The 25,963-nt window shown below is 41.1% G+C and overlaps 1 protein-coding gene across 1 annotated transcript in view; it reads left to right on the top strand.

Moving 5' to 3' along the window:
* The window catches only part of pdgfc (platelet derived growth factor c), a 320,443-nt gene that overhangs the window by 91,051 nt on the left and 203,429 nt on the right, over nt 1-25,963 (top strand). Inside the window, exon 2 of the mRNA XM_080193463.1 lies at nt 20,958-21,153. Coding sequence (XP_080049589.1) covers nt 20,958-21,153 — 196 coding nt within the window. The remainder of the gene's footprint in view (nt 1-20,957; nt 21,154-25,963) is intronic.

Below are 25,963 nucleotides of genomic sequence, written 5' to 3'. Positions count from 1 at the left end.
AAGACAATTTAGTAAGTAACCCATGTAGCTCAATGGAATTTTTAGAGATGGTACGATGGGAAGATTACTTTTATATGGAGTGAGTTATTAAATATTTACATACTTGTTTCACTTGTCCCTTCCTACATTTTTCAAGTACATCACACTGTTATTTTTACCATTGTTCTCCTGCCTTTCCTGTTTTTATTAACTTGTTACACAGTTTCTGTCTTTCATTTTGCCTATTTCAGTTATTCTATTTTCACCTCTTCTTTTTATCTTCTGCAACATAATCCAAGATTTCTTGCTTCTTTTCCTCTTGTAAACCCCATGCTATTTGCTCCAACTTCCTTGGGAAAGTATTTATTTTGTTTCCATTGCTCATTCATGTTGATGCTATCCTTTACTTTTCTACCCAGTGCTTCCTTTACTTTTACACGCTCTCTCCCCCTCACACATTCATGTTCACACATTCTCCCTCTTTCTCCTCTTCCCCTCATTCTCCCACTCTCTCTCCCCTCACACACACCCACTCTGTCTCCCTCCCCCTCACTGACACCTTCCCCCTCTCACACACTCTCTCCCTCTATCCCCTGCACACAGATTCTCTCCCACGCACACACTCTCTCCCCTCCTCCGCCCATCTCTTCACACCACCACCCCCACCCCACGAACACCCATTCGCTTGCTCGCTCACCCTTGCTCTCCTTCCCCATCATATACTGTCCCCCCAATCCCTTCCATGTGCTCTTTTGTCCTTCCCCCAATGCAATCTCTCCTCTTCCTCAAACACACTTTTTTTTGTGTGTGTCTCTCTCTCTCTCTGGCTTGTTCTCGCACATTTTGCTCCCTCCCCTGCATTCGCCCTCTGTCTCTCCTGGCTCCTTTGCACCTGAGTCTAGCTCCATTGCACCCTGCCCTCACTCAGCTGGGGCCTTGCTCTCCTGGCCCTGCAATGTGCCTTAAAACTTAATTTCCCACTGTTTGCAGCTTGTCCAATTGCTGGTTGATTTCTCTCTGCACTGGGTACACTAGGTTCAAGGAGGAACCAGCCAGCCTATGATCAAAAAAGTCATTTGAACATCCAACATATTTGGACTGAGAACGGAGGCCTCTGGAATTGCAATGTACCTCATGGGCCAAGAATTGGATAAGTTTGGTCTAACCATGTGTTTGTTCTCATGGGTCATAAGAACATAAGAATTAGGAGCAGGGATAGGCTATCTGGTTGCTTGAATCTGCTGTGCCATTCAATGAGATCATGGCTGATCTTTTCATGGACTCAGCTCCACGTACCTGCCCACTCACTATAACTCTTAATTGCTTTACTGTTCAAAAGTGTATCATTCCTTGTCTTAAAAACATTCACTGAGGTAGCCTCAACTGCTTCACTGGATGGGGAATTCCACAGATTCACAGCCCTTTGGTGAAGAAGTTCTTCCTCAAGTCAGTCCTAAATCTGCTTCCCCTTATTTTGAGGTCATGCCCCCTAGTTCTAGTTTCACCTGTCAGTGGATCCAACTTCCCTGCTTCTATCTTATCTATTCCCTTCATAATCCTATATGTTTCTATAAGATTTCCACCCCCACCACCCCCGCTCATTCTTCTGAATTCCAATGAGTAAAGTCCAAGTCTACTCGGTCTCTCCTCATAAGCCAACCCTCTCAACTCCAGAATCAACCTAGGAAATCTCCTATGCACCCCCTCCAGTGCCAGTACATCCTTTCTCAAGTAAGGAGATCAAAACTGTACACAATGCTCCGGATGTGGCCTCACCAGCACCCTCTCCAGCTGCAACAGAAGCTCACTATTTTTAAACTCCATCCCTCGAGCAATGAAGGACAAAATTCCATTTGTCGTCTTAATTATTTGCTGCACCTGCAAAGCAACTTCTTGAGATTCCTGCACAAGGACACCCAGATCCCTCTGCATAGCAGCATGCTGCAATTTCTTACCATTTAAATAATAATCCATTTTGCTGTCATTCCTACCAAAATGGATGACCTTACATTTACCAACATTGTACTCCATCTGTCAGACCCTTACTCACTCATTTAGACTATCTATATCCTTTTGCAGACTTTCATCATCCTCTGTACACTTTGCTGTGCCACTCATCTTACTGTCATCTGTGAATCCTGTTCTTCTGCAAAACGTCTACTGCTATTTGGTCTCATTTTGCCTTTTTTTAAAGAATATATGATCCTCCTACTTTGTCTTCTCTCTTTTGTCTAGCAATACTCTTCTGATCTCTCTTAACAACCACATAGCTCCTTCCACATTCTTGTTCGATTAGCTTTTCAATTCTGGCATACATTCATCAACCTTCTCGTCTGAATGTTTGTTTGTGGGCATTTTTATCTGAAGGATGGTGATGACTAATGAATGAAATGTGGCTAGACCTTTGGATGTAACAGCAAAGGTATTCATCATGAAAACAAGAGTGATAAGGAGTAAGGATGGTATTTTATTAATAAATACTGCTGAAATTAAAACAGGGTGGAAGGAGCAAATTGCTAGCATCAAAAAAATAAAAACTTGAAATAATTGAGCAGATGAGAGAATTGATTTCATTGGGGCCAGAAATACTGGAAATTGAAATAAGAGCAGTAATAAGAACATAAGAACATAAGAAATAGGAGCAGGAGTAGGCCATCTAGCCCCTTGAGCCTGCCCCGGCATTCAATAAGATCATGGCTGATCTGAAAGTGGTTCACTTCCACTTTCCCGCCTGCTCCCCATAACCCTTAATTCTCCTACTGATCAGAAATCTATCTACCTGTGACTTCAACATATTCAACGAGGTAGCCTCCACTGCTTCAGTGGGCAGAGAATTCCAGAGATTCACTACCCTCAGAGAAGAAGTTCCTCCTCAGCTCTGTTCTAAACTGACTCCCCCTTATTTTGAGGCTGTGTCCTCTAGTTCTTGTTCCCTTTCTAAGTGGAAAGAATCTTTCTGCCTCTACCCTATCTAGCCCCTTCGTTATGTTATATGTCTCTATAAGGTCACCTCTCAACCTTCTAAACTCCAACGAATACAGGCCCAATCTATTCAATCTCTCCTCATAAGCTAACCCCTCATCTCCGACCTGCAGTGTTGATTAAAACCACAGGGAAGAACTCAATATTAATGTTTTCTAAGTTGGGCAAATACATCATCTGAAGAAAGGCCAAAGGACTTTAGTTAGTGATGCCGCTGTGATTATTGCTCCCCAGGGAGGGTGAAGCCAAACAGATCGCTGGAGACAGCCTGCCGGCAGTGGGCCTAGGAAGCCAGCAAGGTGCCATCTTATGCCATCCCCAGGCCCCACCAAGCAGCAGGCATATGCCACCCTCTGGATGGGTTTTCCTGTCTATTGAAGACCTGACATCTGTGGGTGTAAATTATTTTGCTGTATTTGTGCAATCTTCAAAGTGATCCTCCCACCCCCCACCCACGGACTCTCCCATTGACCCTCTCACTAGTGCAGTCTGATCCCCTCCAGAATTGGTCGGGGCTCCCAGAGGTGGCATCTTAGTTGGTTGCCTCTAGTAAGATAGCTCAGATGGGCAACCGTCAAAAACTATTGAGCGATGGATCCATAAATGTTCCTAATCACTAATGAAGAAATAAGGTGGTAAGATTCTGCCCTGTCCAATGTTGTGCTCTGTATACCAGGTTAATACTATCATTTGGCCAAAAACAATAAAACAATTGTTTCATTATTCAAAACTGCTTTTCCTCTGATTAAGAACTGCTGCCTCAGAATACTTTTCTTGTTGTTTTGTCATAGATAGGCGTGTGGCAAAAAATTTACATGTCTTGTAGATACAACTTGTAACTTGCAGCAACAAGGCAACTGTTTTCTGTAATGTATTTTTATTCTTGGAGAGTATTCAAAAATCTTTGCCAAAGTAGAATTTCCATCTCCCTGGTAACAGTAAACATCAAGAGCTATTGATTTGTACGAGACACGAGGTATTGGCCAGCCAGGGCAAGATTAGGGTGAAGAGTTGGAATTAATCCAGTGAAATGGCTCCAAAGCCTTTTTCTGTGTGTGTGTGTGTATATTTATGTAGATGATAAAACTCTGATCTTAATCTTAAAGGAATTCATGATAACCTTTCTTTTCCACTCCATTTGCCTTTTGAAACAAAATGTGGACTTTGGAACCTATAAGATTTGCTGTGTTTGGGTTTGACATTGGGTGGTGTCAGCCTTATGGCTACAAGAGCCGAACAGAAACTTTGCTGCTGTCTTTATTATTAATGCTGCCCTCACACTGGGCAAGAGGGAGGTGGATTCTCTTTGCATTGTACTTTATTGCATTGCCAACTTCAGAAGTGGTACTGTTTGTAACCTCATGCCTGTGGGCTCCGTCAGCTGAAACCAAGAAATGTGCACATTACATGTGGTTGTTGCCTGAACCACAGTTATTTCTGCTTTGGGCTGATTACATCAGCTCTATAAGAAAAACCTGCTTGTAATTTAAGAGGCAAGATGCCACAAATTGTGTGTATGGGTGTTCCTTTTTAAAATTTTATTTCATTACAGATGAGAGTGATCTTGAATATCAAAGTCGCATACTTTCTTTGGATCTCAAAATTTTTGTGTACTTTAATATCCCAGGATGAGATTTTGTTTCTGCTGGTGGAGTGACTTTACGTTGTAAGAGTCACATGAAAATATTGCACCTGCCAGGGATGAATAGTAAATTCCCATCAGACAAACCTCAGATTATTTTCTGTAAAATGTAGGAGGCTGTTAAGTTTGTAAGCTAGGTACCTGCGAGGGGCAATTTTCAATTCTGGTGCATCTGCCAAACCTGCCCAATGTCAGCAGTGAGGGGGGGCTTAAGAGCCATTTTCAGTGTCAAGGTTCAGCTTTAGAATATGGCAAGCTGCCAGGTCTTTGGCTTGTGTGTGGTGGTGGGTGGTTCACAGAATCTGATGGCTTTGTGTAGATGTATAGGTTAGGTATATTGCCCCTTTTGTGTCCAAAGATGTGTAGGTTAGGTGGATTAGCCATGCGCAGGGTTATGGGGATAGGCTGGAGGGGAGGCCCTGTGTAAGATGATCTTGCAGGAGAGTTGGTGCAGACTCGATGGACTGAATGGCCTCATTTTGCACAGTAGAAATTCTATGGTAATATTGAGAAGTCTGGCAACCAGTTTGCTTGATGTGGAGATGCTGGCGTTGGACTGGGGTAAACACAATAAGAAGTCTGACAACACTAGGTTTAAGTCCAACTAATTTATTTGATAGTAAATTCGCAAACTTTTGGGGTTTGCCCTTTGTCAGGTGAATGGGGAGTTCTGGCCTCAGGCAGAGCATATAACAGCACAGACAGTTTACAGATTACTGATTTAGAATGCGAGTCTTTACACCTAACCTGCTATTCAAGTCTTAAAGATGCCAGCAATGTGAGTGGAAAGAGCATTATGCATTGGTTAAAGAGATGTGTATTGTCTCCAGTAAGTGAAGTTTTGCAACCCCTGTCAAGTCATGGGGGTTGCAGATAGCGCAACATCATCCCAAGATTCCCGTTGAGACTGTCCTCGAGTGTGCATTGTCAGACTTCTTACTGTGTTAACCAGTTTGCTCACAGTAAGGTACTGCAAATTGGTCATGAATCTCATTGCTATCAGTCTGCTTTTTCGTAATATTGGGCAGAATTCTTCTAACCTGCTTTCAGTGGGTTTGGAGAATCTGGTAGCATAATGTAATGCTGCAATTCTCCTAATGGTGGGCGGGTCGATCTTCCCGCTTGGTGATGGCCTCAGTTGGCAGGAGGTACAAGCATCAGATTTTATGTCATCGAGCTGTGCTGACTGCCTTCTGCCCTCCATATCCATACTGAGCTGGTCTTTAGGGGCAGCACAGTGCTGCTGGACCAATGGACCCTCTTGTGTCACCAACTCAGGTCAGTGATGTACCTGGAGTTGAGGAATTGTCTCCTTGTCCCCTGTGCCACACACCAGTGTCTATCTGGACAGCATTATGTTGCATGACTCATACAGCCACCCAACAAAGGTCCAAAGTTTGACCAGGGATAGAGTGCGAGATTGGGGGAGGGGGTAGTCTGACGAAAACAAGGGGGGGCAATATAGAAGGAAAGCTGCACAAGGAGTAGGAGAAGAGTGACAGCCCATGGTGCCAGGCAGAGAGGCAAGAAGATAGATGAAGGAGACAAATGGTAAAAGGAAGACTGAGGGGAGGGAGCTGGACACTGATAAGGCTTCATGAAAAGCTCACAAATCAGGGTGTCAAAGAGATACCGCAATGTTCACTGGAAGGGGATGGATGCAGTGGGTGGGGGTCCAAATGGCAGCATGGATACTTCACAGACGATGATGGGCTCGGAAGGAGAGTCGTTAAATGGAGGGGGGAAAAAACTTCCTTGTGAGGCTGCTAGCCCTTTCCTGCTGGGTTGCTGACTTCCTGAACAATCTGGTGAAAGCAGATGGGCTGCAGAGAATGATATGACTGTGCTGAATGGTTATTCAAATCTGGCACCAGACCTTCAAACCCATCAACTCTTGGAGCTGCCCGTCGCAGCATTTAGTCTCAACATGGGAGAATTCCGCTCACTTGTGTAGAACGGCGCCTTGAAGGATTATTGGTCACACCTATTCATCAGGTATTATTGGGTAGAATGTGAATGGACAGCTTAGAAATGTGGTTGGGAAATTTTTATTCATTTAATTTTTGCCTGCCTATCCATTTTTCGGTGATGGACAAGAATCACACCACCCCCACTCCATTTCCCACCCACCTTCCTTTTGATATAATTACATGAAATGTGGACTTTATTTCACAAATGGAAAACATAATTGTGCTCTAACTGTGCTTAACTCTTGAGTAGCAATCTGGAAGTAAATTTAAATCCATTTTATATTGCTTTGGAAACCTCAAGTTGCCTACTTATACCAGCCTCATGTGATATCTGTAATCATAGAAGCTACAGTGCTGAAGGAGGCCATTTGGCCCATCGAGCCTGCACTGACAACAGTCCCACCCAGGCCTTATTCCTATAATCCCTCCTAGTCCCCCTGACGCTCAGGGGCAATTTATCGCGGCCAATCAACCTACCACACACATCTTTGGAGTGTGGGAGGAAACCCACGCAGACACGGGGTGAACACGCAAACTCTGCGCAGTGACCCGAGGCCAGAATTGAACCTGGGTCCCTAGCACTATGAGGCAGCAGTACTAACCACTGTGTCACCGTGCTGCCCATATAATGCATAGGTTGCAATTAATGGTCTTTCATGACAGAGTTCATTCATTTTAGCGAATTAAAAATTGACCATAAATATTATGGGGAGATATCAAGTTGATTATTGTTTTGTTATTTTTGTTAACATGCTAGTATTTAGTTTTTGTGACTTTTATCCCCTTGGTTGCTTGCTGGATTTTCACTCCCGAGGTGGATAACTTAAGCGATAACGTGAGAAAATTTCCTGGTTTGCCTTAAACTCGTTGGTCCAATTCAAAAGTCTGTTTTGATTAGGTTGGAACACTGACTGCTGGCTCTGATACAAATGTTGCACCTCCTTCTGTAGCCTGCTCTCTGCAATTTAAAATCTACACATAAGACACCTGCTTTTTTTAAAGAGACAATTTCTTCTATTTGCTTTAGAATTTCTTTTCACTCTTAACATTTGTTAAACATCACATTTTAACCTTACATATGCAATGCTTCACAATGCTATAATGTAGGTTATGTCAACAAATAGCTATTGAAACTACTAGATCAGTTCTTCAACATGCAGGCAGTTTTTTATTAATTTTTAAAAGGCTGGCTTTTAAATAGTGACAGCTTGATCATTCTACAAACCATAAATGCCCTTCAAGAGCATTTACAACCGCTCTAAAGATTCACAACTCCCACAATGTAGGATAAAATCTAGCCCCAGCAAAAAACGGGGCCTATTTGAACTCAGCACAGAGTTCAAAATGACCCTGCTGAGTTTGGTTTCCCACCTGTTAGAGTCACATTTTGACCACGTTCCCCACCATTCCCCGGTGAAAGTAGGATTCATCATAAATAGATGCAGTACTTCATGATCAGGGTTCTGCCCACCATTTTCAAAGTTGCATAGAGTCTCCATGGTTTCACAAAAATCTTGCCCACTATTCTTTGGGTGTTCATTACCATCTGGTACCTTTTTTATAGTTTGCCCTTATTTTTGTGTGCTGGCAGATGTTTCAGTTGCACAGCACAGTGAAAATTGAGCCTAAATATTTGTAGATATCTCCAGCAATAGTTAAAACACTAGCAAGTGGGAGTAGGAACAATGGCTATATTATCTTTTTCCTCTCCTTAGCAAAAGGCAAGGATTTTATTGACACCTGGAATGAAGTAGTTCAACAATACAATGAAAATGGAAACAGTGACATTTTCTACTGATCTTTTACTCATCAATTTTATGGTTAAGTGAGAGCAACCATTATGGGTTCTTTGATGCTTTATATTTAGTTTTAAATAGACTTGATAAGTACCAAAAAATAACAATGAATTTTCCATGAAGGTAATGAACATTCATAAATCTTCAATAAAGATTGTTAATAAGAATAGTGGATGGCACCAGGCATGGCTTATTATAGTTCAGTTGAGCACATCTCTTCCCTCTCGCCTCATCACAATATAAACCTAGAAAAAGCACCAAGTGAAGTGAATAATTTATTGTGTGTCAAAGATCATCTCACAACACTGTGAAACTGTGCTCAATATAAGCATGATTGGATCAGTAAAAATGAGCACTTGAGCCAAATCATCATATCTGCACCCAAAACAGGAATAATTGCAGATGAGCATTAATACATCATTCCAGAGTACTGGTAGTGAAACCCTTTACTTCCCTCCACTTATCAGTGAAATCATGCCCCAGATAAATTTTTTGCCCTTAAAGCTCCATGCAGTTTATCATCATAGAACCCTACAGTGCAGAAAGAGGCCCTTTTTGGCCCATCAAGTCTGTACCGAACACAATCCCACCCAGGCCCTACCCCCATATGTTATACCCACTAATCCCTCTAACCTATGCATCCCTGGACTCTAAGGGGCAATTTCTTAGCATAGCCAATCAACCTAACCTGCATGTTTTTGGACTGTGGGAGGAAACTGGAGTAAACCCATGCAGACATGAGGAGAATGTGCAAACTCCACACAGACAGTGACCTGAGCCAGGAATCGAACCCAGGACCCTGGAGCTGTGAAGCAGCAGTGCTAACCACTGTGCTACCCTGCCAATCAGTTTGTTCTGATTTTGTTGCCACAACCTCTGAGATTAGATCACCTGCAAACATTTATGATTGGGAACCGAGAGAAACCCTCGCAAAATTTCGAGGCTGTTGTTTGGAACTCTTGGGTCTTTTATTGGAAAGTGATAAGGAAAAGGAATTTTGTTGATGTTCCAGTACCATTTCCTGAGGTTTTTTAAAATTTTTGCTCCCAAGTTTTGATGTTTCTGCTACTTTTGACTGCTTTGCCTGACTTTGTTCTTGTTGCCTCCAGTAAGCAAATGTGGCTATTGTCATTGAAACAGGTCAGATTAGCAAAAGGAAAAATAATAGAGGAAGCTCTGAGAGTTCACTTTTCTTATGTCATATTTGAAGTACATCTTACTTTTGTGAGTTATAGATTTTATTTGTTGTATTTTCTTCCACCCTACCCAAAAATAAATGTCAAATGACAGAACGTAGCTTTGGACTCAACAATGCGATAAGAATCTATGACAGCAGGACTCAAAAATATGTCTGTCCTATCTTTAAATGCATTTACTAATGGCACATTCACAAACCCTGTGGAGTAGAGAATTCTAAAAATTTACCACCCTATAAGTTAAGAAATTTCTCCTTTATTCAGGAACAAGTTGCAGCGTAGCGGCATTGTCACTGGATTCATAATACAGTCACACTGGGTAATTCTCTGGATCTAGGTTTGAATCCCAACATGATTCCGGATATTTATTGATTTCAAAAATCTAACAATGAATGTGAAACCATTGTCAATTGTTGTTAAAAACCCAACAAGTTAACTAATGTCCTTTTATGGAAGGAAATCTGCCACTGATACCCAATCTAGACTATATGTGGCTCCAGACCCACGAGGTGGTTGATTTTTAAATGCTGTCTAAAAATGGCCTAGCAAGCCAGTCAGTTCAAGGGGCAATTATAGATGGGTGATGAATACTGGCCCAGCCAAAGCTGATCACGTCCCACGGATGAATTTTAAAAAAAAAAACAACCTCGCCCCCTTAAGCTGTGGCTGCACCTTTCCTGTGCAGGCAGCTGCTCTTCTTCTCCACAAGTTTCTGAAGGTGCAGATGTCTTTTTCAGTTGCATTCTTTCTGGTGCTCAGGTAGAATCCAATCTTGCCCACTGCTCTGATACTTGCTCAATTCCAAGAGAGTGGCTACCCACTGGTGAAGTTGTTAGTGGTGGCTCATTTCTTGACCTGCCTGTTGCAGTTTTAATTACATTACCCCCCGCCCCCAGGAAAGGAGCCTCGCTTATCTTCAACTGCTCATGGCAGACAGGTTCTGACCGTCGGCTGTCCCCAGAAAGATGTAAAAAGTTTGCAGAGACAGACTTTAATTAGCCCTAAATTACTTTAGTTGGTCAGTTTAAGAGTGCAACTATACTCAGAAGCCGCACTCCCAGCTCCGGCCCAGGAAAATCAGAGGTGGTGGAAACAGAGATTTCTGCCTCTGCTTAGCCCAAATCAGGCCACAAAAGTCCAGCCCAACATGTTTGTTCAATGTTTCTGTTATTTGTTCAGTCTCTGCCTCCAAGGGACCAGCTTTAGCTTTTCTTTTTATATCCTTGTAAAAGTCAGTTTTTATTTTCCGGATAGCTTACTCTCGTATTCTATTTTTTTCACTTTTATTAGCTTTTTTGTGGCCCTTTTGCTGGTTTTGAAAAGATTTCCAATTCTCAGGCTCATTACTATTCTTTATAACATTTATAAACCTTGTCTTTTCACCCAGTATTATCCTTAATCTACTTAGTAAGCCATGGCCTTTCTTGTGAAACTTACTTTTTAGTAGGATGCATTTTGTATTGTTTCTTAAATTTTTCCACTGTTTGTTTATCACTGCAATTTTTAGTCTATTTATCCAATCAACTTTGGCCAGCTCTTCCCTCATGTGTCTGTAATTGGTGTGGTTTAAGTTTAAGAATTTTCTTTGGGACTGCAGCAGGTTGTTTCCAAAGTTAGTGGAGCTCACTTGTAGTGAGGTTACTTTGTCTGAGTGTATCTTCAACTATGAGGTTACAAATTAATTCTGTCTCTTTGCATAATATGAGATCTAAAATAATTTTATCCCTAGTTGCTTCCACAATGTGTTGTTCCAGGAAATTGTGACAAAAGCATTTTACAACCTTACCTTACATCAACCAAATTTGCTAATTTGAGTGATAGAGTCTAATCTAAATTTCCACTCTCCCCACATTTCTATATTGCCTTTGTTATCAATTCCAATCATTTCTTGCTTAATGCACTGCCTAACAGTATAACTGTTGGAAGGTGGGTGGGGTGGGTGTCTATAAACTACTGCCACCAGCATTGAATGGTCCTTGTTATTACTAATCTCCACCATACTGTTTCTCTTTTGTGATTTTTCTGAGCCAAGATAATTTCTCATTAATGCCCTTATGTCATTCTTTGCTATCAAGGATAATCCTATTTTTTTATTCTGTCTGTATTTTTGAAATGTTGTGTACAATGGGGACAAACGTCCAGGAGGCAGAAACGGCTGTGCTGGATGAGTTAATACCACGCTAAGCACAATGTTAATTTTTAAATGGGCTTTGGGCGCGAAGTTGATCGTGCCAGCAAAACGGGACCAGGCAGATGGCTTTCGACGTGAGACTGGCATGAAAGCCTCATACTCCATCTTCCCAATGCACCAATTGACTGGCTCAAAGGGTCAGAAAGATCACACCCACAATGTTTCCAATGCTTCTGAACTCCGGCTGGGCTTATGGCCCAATCAAAATCTATTTTTCACTTGTAATTTTTCATTAGCTCTTTTCTGTTGCTGTTTTTAATGTCCCATGTCTTGTTTTAACTTAAAGCAACAGCACTTCCAATCAGAATTGTAACTATTTATTTACTCTGCAATTTCTTTTATTTTTAAAGTTTGCAGGTTTATTTTTTGTTTTAAACTCTGCATGTCCCTGTATTAAACTGCTGATCTTTTTCTGCCATGTAGTACCAATTCAACATGTGGTTCGATTTTTAAAAATAACGTTTCCTTGCTTTAGTTTCGTTTTTTGTGATATTGCTGCAAAGGTCCTTTTGTTCTGTTTTTGGCCCTGGTACCTTCTCAAGATTACTCGGTAAAGGAGGTTATCAACATTGCAACTGTCCTTTATTCAGCAATCAAACTAACAAGAAAATCTGGATCCTGCGATCCCATAATGTACTGACTTACAAAGTATGGCAAACCAGACAACAGTACATAAAACTCCGTCATACCTCACTCTGCTGTACTGGTCAATTGCCTGTTTCTCTGCTTAAAGTTAAGTGGTTAGTATTGCTGCCTCACGATGCCAGGGACCAGGGTTTGAGTCCAGCCTCAGGTCACTGTCTGTAGAGTTCTGCATGTTCTCCCCGTGTCTGCATAGGTTTCCTCCCACAGTCCAAAGATGTGCGACTCGGTTGATTGGCCATGGTAAATTGCCCCTTATTGCCACGGAGATTCACAGGGTAAATATATAGGGTTATGAGGATGGAGCCTGGATAGGATTGTTGTTGTGGGGCTGAATGACCTTCTTCTGCACTGTAGGGATTCTATGATTCTCTGGTACTAAATGTCTAAATCCCTCATTACCTGGCCCCTCCCAAATCTCCTTTATGTTAAAGCCCAATCGTCAGCCTCTTTTATACGTTATGCCAGGACGCTAATCCCAGCCCAGTTTAAGTGGAGCCCTTCCTAACAGAACAGCTCCCTCTTTCCGCAGTCCTATTGCCAGTAGTCCATGAATCGAAACCTCCTCTTCCCTACCACACCTTGAGTCACAAAATTATTTTTTTAATCTGCTTGATCCAATGCCACTTAATGAGTGGGTCTGGTAATAACCTGGACATTATTTCCTTTGAGATTCTATGTATTAATTTGAACCCTAACTCTGAGGAAAACATCATTCCTTGAACTATCTGTGGTGTTGGTTCTTATATGGATAGTAATAACTTGATCCCCACCCTCCTGCTCCAAGTTCATCTCTAACTGTGTGGAGATGTCCTCAACCCTAGCACTGGACACAATCTTCAAAGCTTCCCATTGCAGTTAGAGAGCACTATTTATCCCACTGACTGTACTGTTCCCTGTCACTGTGACATTTGTTTGCACTCCATTTGAATGGCATCCTGCATCATGGTGCCACGGTCAATTTGTTCATTCACCTGGCAGTCCTTGCTTTCACACCTGTTTGTTAAAGTCACTGGCTGAGGATGCCCCTTCACTATAGACAGACTTTATGGGCTGAATGGCCTCCTTCTGCACTATACGGTTTTGATGACTCTATGATACGTTCCTGTCCCTGACCATTGCCCAACTCTCTCACTGGGAGGCTGTCACACCTCTTGGTCAGGAGCATACTAGTGGGCTCTGCCTAGACTGTAAAACAAGGAGGAAGAAAGCCCAGGGACCCCTAGAAATAGGGGTTTTGGGCAGGTCAGAGACGGGAGCGGAGAGGGGTGGTGAGTTAATGCCACAGGTAGGTAGGAAGAAAAAGGGCGAGAGGTTGCTGCTATCTGAGCAGGGTTGTAGCCGATCCTAAAAGAACAACCACTAAAGATAAAATACCCTTCATTCTCATCTTTTGAAGATATTTTAAAAACTGGAAGCCTGTGACCAGCGGTGTGCCTCAGGGATCAGTGCTGTGTCCACTGTTATTTGTCATTTATATTAATGATTTGGATGAGAATAGAGAGGGCATGGTTAGTAAGTTTGCAGATGACACTAAAATTGAGTGGATAGTAAAGAAAGCTATCTCCAATTGCAATGGGATCTTGACCAATGGGGCCAGTGGGCTGATGAATGGCAGATAGAGTTTAATTTGGACAAATGCGAGGCGATGCATTTTGGTAGCTTGAACCAGAGCAGGACTTACTCGGTTAATGATAGGGCATTAGGAAGAGTTACAGAATGAAGAGATTTAGGGGTACATGTTCATAGCTCCTTGAAAGTGGAGTCACAGGTGGATAGAGTGCTGAAGAAGGCATTCGACATGCTTGGTTTCATCGGTCAGAACATTGAACAGAAGAGTTGGGATGTCTTGTTGAAGTTGTACAAGACATTGGTAAGACCACACTTGGAATACTGTGTGCCATTCTGGCCACCCTATTATAGAAAGGGTATTATTAAACTGGAAAGAATGAAGAAAAGATTTACTAGGATGCTACCGGGACTTGATGGATTGAATTATAAGGAGAGGCTCAATAGACTGGGACTTTTCTCTCTGGAGCATAGGGGGCTGAGGGCTGATCTTATAGAGGTCTATAAAATAATGAAGGGCATAGACAAGGTAGATAATTAATATCTTTTCCCAAGGTAGAAGAGTCTAAATCTAGAGGGCATAGGTTTAAGGTGAGTGGGGAGAAATACAAAAGTGTCCAGAGGGGCAATTTTTTTCACACAGAGGGTGGTGAGTGTCTGGAACAAGTTGCCAGAGGTAGTAGTAGAGGCGGGTTCAGTTTTATTTTTTAAGAAGCATTTAGATAGTTACATGGGTACGATGGGATATGGGCCAAATGCGGGCAATTGGGATTAGTTTAGGAGCTTTTAAAAAAAAAAGGGCAGCATGGACAAGTTGGGGTGGAAGGCCTGTTTCCATCCTGTAAACCTCAATGAACCTGTGATTCTATGATCTTCCCACTCCTGCCTGCCTGCTCACACCAACAGTTTTCTGGTGTGGACAAAATCTTAGAAGCCTAATTTGTTTAAACATGGTGGACGAGCTGGTGATTTTTGGTACCTGTGAAATCCATATTGAGGGTGAGAGGGAATGTGGTGGGGTGGATATTCACCTGTTTTACGTGACCCATCACGATAAACACGCCCAGCAGGGGCACATAAAACGCAGCCTCGTGCGTCGTGTTCTGGTAGGAGCAGTATATAAATAATTGTTCATGTCACCTAGATAATTTACCAATGATTATTACATAACTGAAACCATTTTTTTTCTCTAATACACACTAAAGAGGAAAAAATGGATTACTGTTCATTGATTTGTATCAATGCATGTTTATTGTTTAAAACGTGCCACACCATAGCAGAATGTTTGGACCAATTGCTGGGTGGGATAACTTTATGAATTCCCTGGAGCATAGAAGAATGAAGGGAAATTTGATAAAGGTGTATAAGATTTTGATGGGTATAGAGAAAAGCTTGCTTGCATTCATTCTTCCACTGAGGCTAGGGGAGAAAAAAAACAGAGGGCATGGGTTAAGAGTGAAAGGAGAAAAGTTTAAAGGGAATATTGCGGGGGGCTTCTTCACACAGAGAATGGTGGGAGTGTGGAATGAGCTGCCGGATAAAGTGGTAAATGTGGGGTCACTTCTAGCATTTAAGAAAAACTTGGATGGGTTCGTGGATGAGAGGGGTGTGGAGGTTATGGTCCAAGTGCAAGTCAGTGGGACTAGGCAAAAGATGGTTTGGCACAGTCAAGAAGGGCCAAAAGGCCTGTTTCTGACCTGTAATTTTCTATGGTTTTCTATGGAATGGTTTTGCATGCTTATGGAATAAAAATCAAAACTGGCCAGTTTGCTGAATTTTTAAAAATTCATTCTTGGGATTTGAGTGTCACTTGCAAGACCAACATTTATTTCATGTATGATAAGGTGACGACGGTTTAAACTAGTGCGACAGAGGGGTGGGAACCAGAACAGCAGGCTAGTAAGTGTAGGGACTGGGGAGAAATGTGAGACCGAGATGAACAAAGTACAGAGGGAAGTCGTGGGGCATGGCAGGACTGGAGGTTTGGAGTGCATTTGCTTCAATGCAAGAAGTACAACTGAGTCAAGAAGAATACCGAGACTTTTTATGCATACATTAGGAGCATGCATTACATACAAGAGCGTAGCGAGAGAAAGAGTAGGCTCACTCAGGGACAATGGATGGAAGTTATGCATGGAGCCACAGGAAGTGGATGATATCCTTAATGATACTTTGGTATTTACCAAGGAGAAGAACATGACAGATGTTGGGATCAGGGAATGGTGAGTGAATGCTCTATAGAATACCAATATATTGAAGGAGGGAATGTTGGGTGTCCTAAATTGTATTAAGGTAGACAAGTCCACGGGCCAGATGGGATCTATTCCAGGTTAATGGGATAGGTCAAGGGAAGAAATAGCCAGGGCCTTAACAGATATCTTCACATTCTCTTTGACAACAGGTGAAGTTTCAGTGGACTGGAGAATAGCCAATGTTGCTTTAAGGAAGGAAGTAAGGATAATCCAGGAAACTATAGGCTGATCAACCTGATGTCAGTGGTGGGGAAGCTTTTGGAGCAAGTACTGAGGGATAGGTTATCTGCACATTTGGAATAAAATGGACTAGTTAGAGTCAGGCAGCATGGTTTTGTATGGGGAAGGTCATGTCTCACTAATATGATTTTCTTTTTGAAGAGGTGACAAAGATGATTGAGTCAAGAAGGACTGTGGATGTAGTTTATATGGACTTCAATAAGACATTTGACAAGATCCCACATGGCACACTGGTAGCAAAACTAAAATCACATGGGATTTGGATTGGGCTGACTAGATGGATACAGAACTGGCTTGGGCGTAGAAGACAGAGTAGTGTTGGAAGGGTGTTTTTCAGAATGGAGATCTGTAGCTAGTGGTGTTCCACAGGGGTCAATGCTGGGACCTCTTTTGTTTGTAGTATGTATAAATGATCTATGCGAAAAATGTAGGTGGTCTGATTAGTAAGTTTGTGAATGACATGATAATTGATGGAGTTGCTGATAGTTTCTGGGATTGTCTGAGGATACAACAGATATAGATAAATTGGAGATTTGAACACAGAAATGACAGATGGAGTTTAATCTGGACAAATGTAAGGTGATGCATTTTGGAGGCTCAAATTTAAATGTGAATTATACTTGTAAATAGGAGCATCCTTAGAAACATTAGCATATAGAGGGATCTGGGTAGGCAAGTCCACAGTTCCCTAAAAGTGACAATACAGGTGGCCAAGATTATTAAGAAGGTATATGGCATGCTATCATCAGCTGGGATATTGAGTACAAGATTTGGCAAATCATTTTGCAGCTATATAAAACCTTGGTTAGGCTGCATTTGGAGTATTGCATGCAGTTCTGGTCACCAGGCTACCAGAAGGAAGTGGAAGCTTTGGAGAGAATGCAAAGAAGGTTCATCAGGATGTTGCCTGTTCTCGTGGGCACTGGCTGTGAGGAGAGGCTGACTAAACTAGGATTAATGTCACTGGAAAGATGAAGGCTGAGGGGAGACCTGATAGTGGCTACAAAATTGAGAGGCATAGATAGGGTGGAAGTGTCAATTACAAAGTGGCGTAGATTCAAGGTGAGAGAAGCAAAGTTTAAGGGAGATGTGCGAGGGAAAGTTTTCACGCAGAGTGTGGTGCATGTCAGGAACTCACTGCCAGAGTAGGTAGTGGAAGCAGGCACATTAGCAACATTTAAGAGGCATCTGGATGGGTACATGAATATGGAGGGAATAGAGGGATATGGACTTAGTAAGGGCAGAAGGTTTTTTTTTAGTTAGGCATCATGATCGGCACAGGCTTAGAGAGCCAAAGGGCTTGTTCCTGTGCTGTAATTTCCTTTGTTCTTCTTTTCTGAATGGCAGCAGAACATTCTGATACACCAACAGGGCTGTTGCAGAGTATTTACATGGCTAACTATCAACATAACCCTCTCATTCCTTCTCCTTTATTTTTAATGCTTTCCATTTAAAGCGTTTATAGTATTCTCAACTACACCTTGCAGTATTTGAGTTCCACGTTCTCATCACCTCCGGATAGAGTAGTTCTTATGAACTCTCTGCATGGTTTCTTGAAGACAGTTGTGTTATTGGCCTCTAGTTTTGATCTTTAAAAAATTATCTCTGTTAACTCAATCAAAGCCTTTGAAGTTTAAGGATTTTTCTTTGGTAACCCATCATTCTTGTCTTTGCAAGAAAAAAGTGACCCAGCCTGTTCATTCTTTCCTGATGGGAATAACCTTAGATTTTTGTTGCAAACCTTTTGAAACTATTTTGCACCCTGTCTACAGTCGCTACGTAATTCTATGAGAATGAGAACCATGTAGTATGTTCAAAGTGCGTACTCACCAAGGTTCCAACTTTCTACTTGTCAATTCTTCCCTCTCAAAATAAGATTTACGAGGTTTATTTCTTTTATGGTCTTGTAAACCTCTGTCTTAACAAAATATCATATCTCACTTATTTTACTTGAAATAAGTTCACCAATTTTATACCTATTCTGCAATCTTACTGCTGTATAATTTATTGGCAATATTGGTATTGGCAATTCCTAAATTTGGCGATGATACTTAGGGGATCTAAAGTTTTTTTAATTCAAAGTCTAAATCAATTATATAATTTGTGAACAGCAGTGGGAATGGCATTGATCTTTTTGTGACCCCATTTTCATCCTTCTGCCACTCTTTCTAGCTACCGTTTACCTCTAGGGCGGATTTTCCAGGCCTTTCCATTGGTGGGATCTTCCAGTCCCACCAAAGGTAACCTCCCCTCATGGCAAGTTTCCTGGTGGAAGGATGGGTGACCGATGCAAAACAAAGTTAACAATATTGGGAGGCAGTAACATTTGGACAGCCAATGCTATCCATCAGAGTCGGCATGGTTTTATGAAGGGCAAATCATGTTTGACTAATTTGCTCAAATTTCTTGAAGATGTAACAAGCAAAGTGGATAATGGGGATCATGTAGATGTAATATATCTGGACTTCTGGGAGGTGCTTGATAAAGTGCCACACGTTAATTTGCAAGGTTAGATCAGATGGGGTAATTAGGGTAATTTCTGCATGGGTTTCCTGGGTGCTCTGGTTTCCTCCCACAGTCCAACAGATGTGCTAGTTGGGTGGATTGGCCATGCTAAATTCTCTCCATATACCTAAACAGGCGCTGGAATGTGCAGGCTAGGGGATTTTTCATGGTGGCGAAGTGTGTTAATGTAAGCCTACTTGTGACAATAAACAGAGGTTTTTGACTCTAATTATAAATTTTATTTAACATTCCTCCTTTGTATTATGTGTCTATACTATTTCTAATCTCATCTTCTGATTTCATGTTCATTTGATCCATCTTTCTGGTAAATACTGAAACAAATTTATATATGATATTTCTGCCATTTCTTGTCATCTCTAATTTACTCCTATCTATTCCTCAATGCCTCAATTCCTAGTCCATATTTCCTTTCTGTTTATTTGTTGTAGAACATTTATTTTATGTTCTTTGGTAATATAATTTCTTTGTTTTTCTTTGCCATTCTAGTTGTTTCTCAAACTCTCTCCAGATCACTTTCTATTCTTTCTTCTCATGTTCACGCCTACTGTTCATGCACGAAATATGTGCCTCTTTCTTTACCCTTCATTTTTCACTCATTGTGTCTTTGTTCACGCACGATTGCTCATTAAGATGTAGTTTCTTTTTTTTCCTAGTGGAATATATTTCTTTCTGGACTCTAACCAGTGTTTTAAATGTTTCACATTGCTGTTCTACATTACTGATTTCCAAATTTATTTTCCATTATATTTTTCCACGTTCCACTCATGGTGTTTCAAAACTAATTTTTTCTGATTTATTACCTGAGATTTTGCCATAATGCTGTCCTCTGCAGTTATTATCTTAAAATATGTTTATTATGTTATACAAAATGCCTAGATGTACCTCCTCCTTTCATTTCTGTTATCTGTTCTAGATCATTCCCCATCACAAGAAGCTGTCTTAAATCTTCTATTGTTAGAGTTCTGACATACAGACCTAGAGGGCCTTTTTGTATGACTCTCTGCCTCTAAGAGTCTTGTGCACATTATAGGAACTCAATCACAGAATTGTTGCAGCGCAGAAGGAGGCCAATTTGGCCCACTATGTTTGCACTGGCTTGCCACATGAGTGTCATGACTTAGTGCCATTCCTCTGCCTTCTCCCCATTTCCCTGTGCATTGTTTCTATTAAAATAATCATCTAATTACTTCATTCCTTTATTCCCTTTACTAAACTCATCTTGCCAGTTTATTCTGTGTTAACAGAAATTCTTCGTGGTTATTATTCAATGTTTTCTTTTCACTAATTACCCCAATATTAAAATCAAACGTTAAGAGCATGATAATTTTGTGATACACCTAGCTTAGCTGATGATTGTGTGTTTGCAGTACAAAAAATGCAAATTTTAAGGAATAATTATCCCAGTTGAAGCAACTCATTATTTAAAGTTGGGAGATAAAAAAAACTCCATAAAAATACATTCCACTTTCATAAATGCACATATTAGTGTGAGACAATAATAGACCAGAAACCCCTCTTTAAAAAAAAGCTTTAAAAAAAGCACTTCTGATTTTTGCAATCAACTTTCAAAACAGCAGGAAAGAAAACAAATGTCGTCTTCTTCTGTTTAAAAAAAAATGTCTGGAACTATACTGGCAGACTGCAAATCCTAACAGCATGTTATTTATTTTTCAATGTTTTGTAAGCTGTCAACAAGTATGTGATGAATGAACAATCCTCATGCAATCTTCAGAAAAAAGTTTTGGCAGATGCTGATAAAAATGTTACAGTACAGAGAACGGTTAATTAAATTTTGTGTTGGTTCTCTTTTGTTCACTATCCTTTTATTGGTTGGTTGTTTTGATATTTGTGCTCATTATATCAGATTAGTTTATTACTGACCAATGAAGTACAATAAGACAAATGATCATGGCTGAGATGTAAATCGCCTTTGTTTTACATTCACATTGACATCTTTTTTAAATTAAATTAGGAGTACACGATCATCAGCATGAAAAAATTATCACAATATCAGAGGATGGATTTGTGCAGAGTCCGCGATTTCCTCAGAGTTACCCTCGGAATGTGGTACTCGTGTGGAGGTTAATAGCATCGGATGAGAATATGCAGATACAACTGACCTTCGATGAAAGATTCGGTCTTGAGGAACCAGAGAATGGACTGTGCAAGTGAGTGCATCCTTTTCAGATAAAGGTAGAACAAACTACTCTTTGTAAAAGAAAAACTTGCTCTTAAGGTGAACTAAGAACAGCAACTTCATTTCATGTACATTCAATACACAATCACGTAAGTGATGCTGGAAAGATTCTGAATAGTTTCATATTATTGAGAATGCTGATACGGTGAAGTCTGTTTAAGGGAATCACTGATTAACAGAATCTAAACCAAAAGCTCAATCCATTCCAATGGGCTTTCTCTTTGATAATGTAAGTAATAATGACTGCCTTTTAAAACATCACAATGAGCTACTTAAGTTTAAAAGCTTCCATGAGCACACTTTGGAAACATGATGCCTAACAGCCATCAGATGAGCGTGCAATGGCTTCAAATAACAATTTTATAAGCATAAAAGGAGCTCTGTGCTTTTCTTGTGCATTGTTTTTAATCTGAATTCTGCTTGTTTTCATTTATATTTCACGTTTCAAGTTTGGTAAAGAATTTCTCATGAAATGTTGATACCATGATGCTTATGCCATTTGAGGAAATTGAGAGCCATATGAACATAGAATAGTGGAATGATACAGTACAGAAGGAGGCTATTTGATCAAGTGTGCCTGTGCCAAATTTTTGGAAGGACTATCCAATTTGTCCCATTCACTACCCTTTCCCTTTAGTCATGCAAGTATTCGCCCTTCAAATAGTTATTCAATTTCCTTTTAAAAATTACGGTTGAATTTGCTTCCACTGACCTGTTCAGGTAGTGTTTTCCAGATCATAATTGTTTGTTCTAGTTTAAAAAAAAAACTCCACATCTTGTCTCTTGTTCTTTTATCGATTACCTTCAACCAGTATCTACCGATTATTGATGTTTCTGCCATTCAAAATAGCTTTGCCATGGAGTTAAAATCAGAGGTTCACAGCATGGAAACAGGCCCTTCAGCCCAACTTGTCCATGCCCCTTTTTTTTAACCACTAGGTTAGTCCCAATTGCCTGCGCTTGCCCATATCCCTCTTACTGGTTTAACTGTCTAAACGCTTTACAAAAGACAAAATTGTACCCGCCTCTACTACTACCTCTGGCAGCTTGTTCCAGACACTCACCACCCTTTCTGAAAGAATTACTCCTCTGGACCGTTTTGTATCTCTCCCCTCTCACCTGAAGCCTATGCCCTCTAGGCTTAGATTCCTCGACTGTTAGGAAAAGATATTGACTGTCTAGCTGATCTATGCCCCTGATTTACTTTATAGACCTCGATAAAGGTTTTCTATCAGCCTCTCCATATTACCCAAACCATTAAGTCCCGGTAGCATCCTAGTAAATCTTTTCTGCACTCTTTCTAGTTTAGTAACATCCTTTCTATAATAGGGTGACCAGAACTGCACACAATATTCCAAGTGTGGCCTTATAACTTCAACAAGACATCCCAACTCCCGTATTCAATGTTCTGACCAATGAAACCATGCATGCCAAATGCTGCCTTCACCACTCTGTCCACCTGTGACTCCACTTTCAATGTGCTATGAACATGTACCCTAGATCCCTTTTGTTCTATAATTTTTCCCAACGCCCTATCATTAATTGAGTAAGTCCTGCCCTGGTTTGATCTCCCAAAATGCATCACCTCGCATTTATCTAAATTAAACGCCATCTGCCATTTGTCAGCCCACTGGCCCAATTGATCAAGATCCCATTGCAATCCGAGAGAACTTTCTTCACTGTCCACTATGCCACCAATCTTGGTATCATCTGCAAACTTACTAACCATGCCTCATTTTTGACAGCCCCATAAAATCTCCCCTCAACCTTCTCCACGTTAAGGGAAGCAACCACTTTCATTAGTCTATTTGCTGAACTGAAGTCCCACATTCCTGATCTCAATCCAGTAAATCTTCTCTTGACCCTCCCTGGAGCCTTGTCATCTTTCCTAAAGTGTTGTCCCCAAAATAGTGCACAATATATTTATAAAGCTTCAGCATCTCTTCATTGCTTTCTTTGCTCTTTCCCACTTGATATCAAGTCTGCGATCTCGTGCTTCTTTTAAAGAGGTGTTCACAACTTGCCCTGTTGATTTTTGTGCACGCATACACCCAAGGTCGTTATGCTCCTGTATAATTTGGTTTATGTCATCTCTCATTCCTCCTATCAAAATCTATTACTTCATACTTCTATGTTAAATTGCATGTTCCCCGTGTCTGTCCATTTCTCCCTCCATGTGTCCCTGAAGCATGTATCCTGAAGTACCCTCCTTATTTATATTTATTTATATTACCTATATTTATATATGCGAGGTCATTTGTATCAAATAGTGGTCTTAAAACTGATTGCTGGGAACAATACTGCAAATCTCCCTCAGTCTGACTATCAAGCAAGAAGCTTGGGAGAGGAAAGAGGAGGAAGAAGAAGGGAACATCTTTCCACTTGGGTTATATGTGAAGTACTCACAACCCTATTTCCCCATTCATCAATGGTCCCACAATCTTTATCTTCACTCTGTCACTGACCATCACGTCAGCTTCCTGGCCATAATGCAAAATTAAAAGCCACCATAATAAGCTTTCTAAATCAAATTTATCAATTAAATCAAGTCATATTGCATGCAAGTCTGAACTATTTACATTTGTGCATCGTCTTCATACCTATCTGCTATATGGCTTTGTTTGTATGAGTGCTCCATGGCAGTGCTTCGGAGGACAGATTGCTGGAGTGTTGTGACACCTCCAAGCCTTTTGGAACATTATTATCTGCAGCCATAGTTTGACAGCACCAAGCTGACCTTTGGGGACTTAAGTGTGAGCTTCCATTGAAGCACTCAGATTGTTGGTGAAGCTCATTGTTCTGCAGTGGAGCCCAAGAAACAGGCCATCAGACATTGCATATGACAAAGTACTGCAGATACTGTAAATCTAAAATAATGACAAAATACTGGAAATGCTCAGCATGTTTGATGGTGTCTATGGAACAAGAAACAAAGTTAACGTTTCAGTTGTTGAAAGGTCAGTGAGCTGAAACATGAACTTTGTTTCACTCTTCACAGAGAACGCATAAATATGTTCATGGATTTCACTACTTCCTGCTGGAGAATCTAAGGTTTCAAACTTTGCAAAATTCCTAGCACCAAGTTGGTGTGGGCCTCCTCCTCCTTCAATTACATTGACTGACTGCACACTTCCCGATAGGCTTGTCAACATGTCAGGCATTTTTTTATATATAACCATTAGCAATCTTTAGTAGCTGATGTCCTCACCCGAGTCCTCTGGAACAGACCTCCTGTGTGAATAGTGGGCAGGTACCTGCTCTTTCCTTTCACACTGTGCTGGTTGTCTCCAGTGTCTCACATTGTGCAGATCCCATATTTTATCTATCCTCTAAGATCAATGTAATGTCAGTGTCTGAATGGGTGACGGCGAGTGAGAAATTGGATGAGAATGTGTCTTCACCACTTTCTTCTTGGTATTACTCCACTGGTGCGCTTCCAAACGTTGAAAGGAAAAGGCACAGGGTAGATTTGTGGGGAAAGTTGCATCATTTTGTAAATAATAAGTGAGTAGAGATTGTGGAATGAGAATGAACTAGGATCTGAGAAGGAGGATTACTATAATAAATTAAGGGCAATTCGATGAGCCTTCAGAGCAGAAAGGCTTTATTGCTAAAGCAATGAATAACAATGTATGCAAATAGAGTCTGACAGAATAACTATGGGACGTAAACTAATCCTCCCTGACTCCAGCTGCCGATCTTTCCCAATCTGGGACCCTCGCACTCAATTGGCTCTGCTTCCTGCCACAATACTCCCCAGGGCCAGGTCTGACCATGTGGCTCTCTTAAAAGGGCGGGGGCCACACTCCACTCCTTTTCCAATTTCCCCAAAAAAGGCATCAATTACGGCATCAAGAAACCTAGGTGCTCCTTCCCATTCATATTCAGTTATTCTTCTGTGTTTCCAATGTCAGACTGAGCTCTGGAGACATCTGGTACCTGCTCCAAATATAATGCTTTTAAGAGGTGCAGGCGAGCTTTAAGCAGGGCAGGCTTCCTGTCATCTGAACCAAGCTCAATTTTGAGCTGCGTACTGATCCCATCAATATACAGCACTACATACAGAAAACATATAAATGAGCAGGTCATATGAAGATAGAATCTTTATCTATTGGCCCATGTGTTAATAGCACATTGTATTTCCTCTGCCAGTTTTAGGGGTTTATTCAGTTCAATCCTCAAGTTTCCAAATCGTGAAGAAAGATCATTTTAGGGCTGACACTTTAGGAAATTTTTGAAACAATCTATGTGTGGAAGTATAGGAAAAGAAAACCCTGGAATCGTTTAATTAAGTGGACGTTACAAGGAACGGGGATATTAGAATTTTTTTATTCATTCATGGAGGTGGATATCTCTGACAAAGCCAGCATTTGTCATCCGTCCCCATTGCTCTTTACAGGTAGTGGTGAATCACTTTCTTGAATTTCTACAGTTCATGTGGTGTATGTACACCCACAGTGCTGTTGGGAAGAGTTCCAAGATTTTTACCAAGTGGCAATGAGCAAACAGCAATATATTTCCAAGTCATGATGGCGTGTGGCATGGAGTAGCTTGCAGCTGTTGTTGTTGCCAGGTTTTTTTTCCAATCCTTGTCCTTCTAGGTCAGCGGTCTCCAAACTCCGATCTGGATGTGGCCCGTGGGCTGTAGTCTGGAGACTCCTGTTCTAGGTGATCGAGTTCAAGGGCTTGGGAGAGGCTGTTGAAAGAGGCTTGTTAGAGCTAATCCATCTAACCAACACATCTTTAGACAAGTTAGCATGGCCAATCCACCCAACTTGCAC

The sequence above is a fragment of the Carcharhinus amblyrhynchos genome, chromosome 1, assembly GCF_965287045.1.
Source record: "Carcharhinus amblyrhynchos chromosome 1, sCarAmb.v2.hapA, whole genome shotgun sequence".
NCBI lineage: Eukaryota > Metazoa > Chordata > Chondrichthyes > Carcharhiniformes > Carcharhinidae > Carcharhinus > Carcharhinus amblyrhynchos.
Note: the sequence above shows the minus strand (reverse complement) of the source record. Positions and strands in the feature narration are given on the sequence as shown.